At 50.2% G+C, this 3349-nt stretch overlaps 1 protein-coding gene across 1 annotated transcript; it reads right to left on the bottom strand.

Moving 5' to 3' along the window:
* Positions 1-373: 373 nt before the first annotated feature.
* On the bottom strand, positions 374-2660 carry LOC121871597. The gene is made up of 2 exons (XM_042374010.1): positions 1712-2660; positions 374-1464 (listed from the first exon to the last, which is right to left on the bottom strand). Exons 1-2 carry the CDS (start codon positions 2658-2660, stop codon positions 374-376), a joined length of 2040 nt encoding a protein of 679 aa, XP_042229944.1.
* Between the last annotated feature and the right edge of the window lie 689 nt (positions 2661-3349).

Here is a 3349-nt window from a genome sequence, read left to right as displayed (position 1 = left end):
CTGGAGTAACACGGTCAACCGGTAATTCAGCTTGGCGCTGTTGTGTGGGCTTCCAGTTGTTCCGGCGACATACCACGCAGTGCCTGGTGATTTTTGTTTAGTATTCCGCGTGCCCTGGGAATCCAAAAATTTTGCTGTAAACACGCTAGAGTATGTTCCCTCCCGGAGTGTCCGGCCTGATTTTCATGCACGTCCCGCACTGTGATGCCAGTGACATGATGCTGGAATGGAAGCAAGATGGGATGTTGGCTTCCTTGGCTGATAGGGGTGTTCCTTATCTGACCGCCTACTCTGATGAGTCCCTCCTCGTCTAGGAACGGCTCTAGTCTGTAGATTCCACTCTGTTTCCTTAACCCACTCCCTGCCATCGTCTTTATGTCGTCCTGATACCATTCCTCTTGCACTGAGCGTAAAATGACAACTTTGCCCTCTCTAACTCGGCTACGTGTAATCCCCTTTGCATGTCCCGCCGTTGGTCCCTTCCTTCTCTTAGCCATTTAGCAAACCTCCTTTGCAATGCCACTCCTTTCAGTAGACGAAGCCATGATGAACACCTTGCCCACAGTGCTTGCACCTCTTGTGTGGGTGTCGTGGTCGCACTACTAGTCGTCAAGACGGATATGTTCCGTTTCACCTCCACTTCACCACTCAAGTCCATGGTTAGTTTTAACCTCTCTGGCCAGTGTTCCTCTCCCTTACGCAAAAAGTCTGGTCCTTGTATCCACCGGCCGCCGTCGGTCATTTCCTCCACAGAGAGTCCACGTGTTGCATCAATTACTGGGTTCAGTGACGTGTTTACAGGCCTCCAATGATTTGTCTCTGAGAGTTCCTGTATAACAGCCACTCGGTTCGCCACGAAAGTGTGGAACCGACGACTGATGTTTGCGATGTATTGGAGAATCAACATGTTGTCCGTCCAAAAGAACGACTCTTCGACTTTCAACTCCAGCTCTTGCCTTATCATCTGGTCAGCGTTGACAGCTAAGACAGCTGCACTCAGCTCTAGTCGGAGAGTAGTTTGTTGTTTGAGGTGAGCTAACTTTGCTTTACCAAATATGAAGGAACAATGGATATTTCCTTCAGTGTCCGTCAGTCTCAAGTATGATGCCAGGCCATACGCCACTTGCGAAGCGTCGCAAAAGCTATGCAGCTGCACTGACACGGTTCGACCATGATCTCTAGGTTTGTAAAACCGAGGAACACCGAGTGTCGCCAGGCGCGGCAATTTCTCGAACCACGCGTTCCACGCCACGTTATTATGCTCCAGTAGTGGTTCGTCCCATCCTCTTCTTCGTCGGCATTCATCTTGGAACAACAGTTTCGCCTTAATGACAAACGGAGCTATGAAGCCAAGAGGGTCGTAGACCGAGCTGACAACGCTCAGAAGTCCTCTTTTTGTGGCAGGCTTCCTTTGAACTTGAGTTTTGACAGCAAACTGATCGCTTTCCAAGTCCCATGTGACTCCTAAGGATCGTTACACCGGTAGTAGCTGTTGGCTCAGGTTGAGTTCCTTTATGCCAACGTGTCTCTCCTCAGACGGGATGGAACGCAGAACTTCCTTGTGATTACTTGCCCATTTCGTGTGGCGGAAGCCTCCCCTTTTGAGCAATTGTCGTAGGTGCTGTGACATTTCCGTTGCTTCACTCAATGATTCAAGTGAGAGAAGTAAGTCTTCCACGTAGAAGTTGCATTCTGTCCAATCAAGACTAACTACACCCCTCAAAGAGATGAACCTTCATTCTATACAAGCGTGGAGCATGAGTCAAATCTTCACTGTCCCACCACAAAAACCTCAGGGCGCCTCTATGTTCAGGTGTGACTCTAATTTGGTGGAACATGACCTCAATATCTGCCATGATTGCTGTCCTTCCCTGGGGAAATCGTATCAGGATACCTAACAGTTTGTTGTTGAGGTCTGGTCCTTGGAGCACTTGACTGTTCAACGACGTGTTGGCATAAACAGAGGCGCAATCAAAGACGATGAGTATTTTGTCTGGCTTCTTGGGATTCAACACAGGGAGATGTGGGAGGAACCATGTTTTTCCTGGGTTTGCAGTGAGTTGGGATGCGGGAACCAATTCGGCGTAGTCCTTACACAGCAATTGCTTCATCTCTTCAGCGTAGCGCTGGTAAAGCCTTGTATTCTTCGTCAGTCTTCCCTTTAAGCTCTTCAGTTGCTGTTCAGCCATGGCTTTGTTGTTGGGGAGGTCCGGGTATTCCTTCCTAAATGGTACTGGGAATTGATAGTGGTTTCCCACCCTGGTGCCATAGAGTGTCCACATTTCTAGCATTTTCTTGTCTTCCAACGAGAGGGCTACACTTCCATCGCCTCTGGAGTGATCGCCTTCTAGCTCCGAAAGAAGTCTGACCTGCCTCTCCAAGTGCGTCTCCAGAACTTCGTTGCTCCGTATCGTCAGGCATTCTGTAGCGTTAGGTGCCATTTGGTATCCCACGGGTCCGGTCACCGTCCAACCTAGGCGCGTTCGTACAGCGAAAGGAGCTCCGCCACCTCCTACTCTGACCTCCAAAGGTATTAATGAGTACGGAACGTCTTGATCAATTAGCAATTCCACAGAACAGTCCTGGTCGGGCACTGGAACCCCTCTGAGGTGTTTCCATCTCGAGACGTCTTGTGCTGTGGCTACTGCTTCTTGCAGCATTGCTGGGAAATCTTCGATGATTAGGACCTTTGGAAAGGAAGCCTGTTCACCCTTCTCAGGACAGCGCTGCGGGCCTCAAGATCAGCCTCGGCAGCCCACTGGGTCGATTTGTACATCAGCGTTCCAATGGATAGTCGCACCTTCTCGCCTCTTACGCCCATCTTGTTTGCTAACTTCCGAGTACAGAACGATCTGTCGCTACCGGAGTCGAGGAGCGCCCGTGTCCTGATCGTCTTTCCCGACCGGTTTCCGGCCCCTTTACTCTGACATTCATCACCTGCAAGACGACCTAAGGCGTACTTGGTTGTCAAACGTCGTCGTCATCCTGCACCTTAACCCACTTATTGCTTGACCCGATTGCGTATGCACTGCTCCTTTGCTCAGATTTTGGGTGACCAAAACGCTCGCTGTCTTCCCGCACAGTCCTATATGGTCGTATAGCGGAACTGTACGACTCTGGATCCCGTTCTCTTTTGGGTGACCGCTTCTCTGTCGGTTCCCTTTTTACCTCTTTGTAGAAACTCCGTTTTTTTTTTCGCCCTGCGCTTGTCGACTTGGACCCAATGCCGCCCTGTCTGCTGCACTCACCCAACTTCTACCAGTCGTTGAATATCGTCGATAACTCCCTTGCTCTTTATCTTAGGATGCAACCACTTGGAGTGTCTCCCTTCGCATCCTGAGACACCACA

This window comes from Homarus americanus, unplaced genomic scaffold (assembly GCF_018991925.1).
Source record: "Homarus americanus isolate GMGI-L3 unplaced genomic scaffold, GMGI_Hamer_2.0 scaffold53286, whole genome shotgun sequence".
Lineage (NCBI taxonomy): Eukaryota > Metazoa > Arthropoda > Malacostraca > Decapoda > Nephropidae > Homarus > Homarus americanus.
This window is presented reverse-complemented; position numbering and strand designations above follow the sequence as displayed.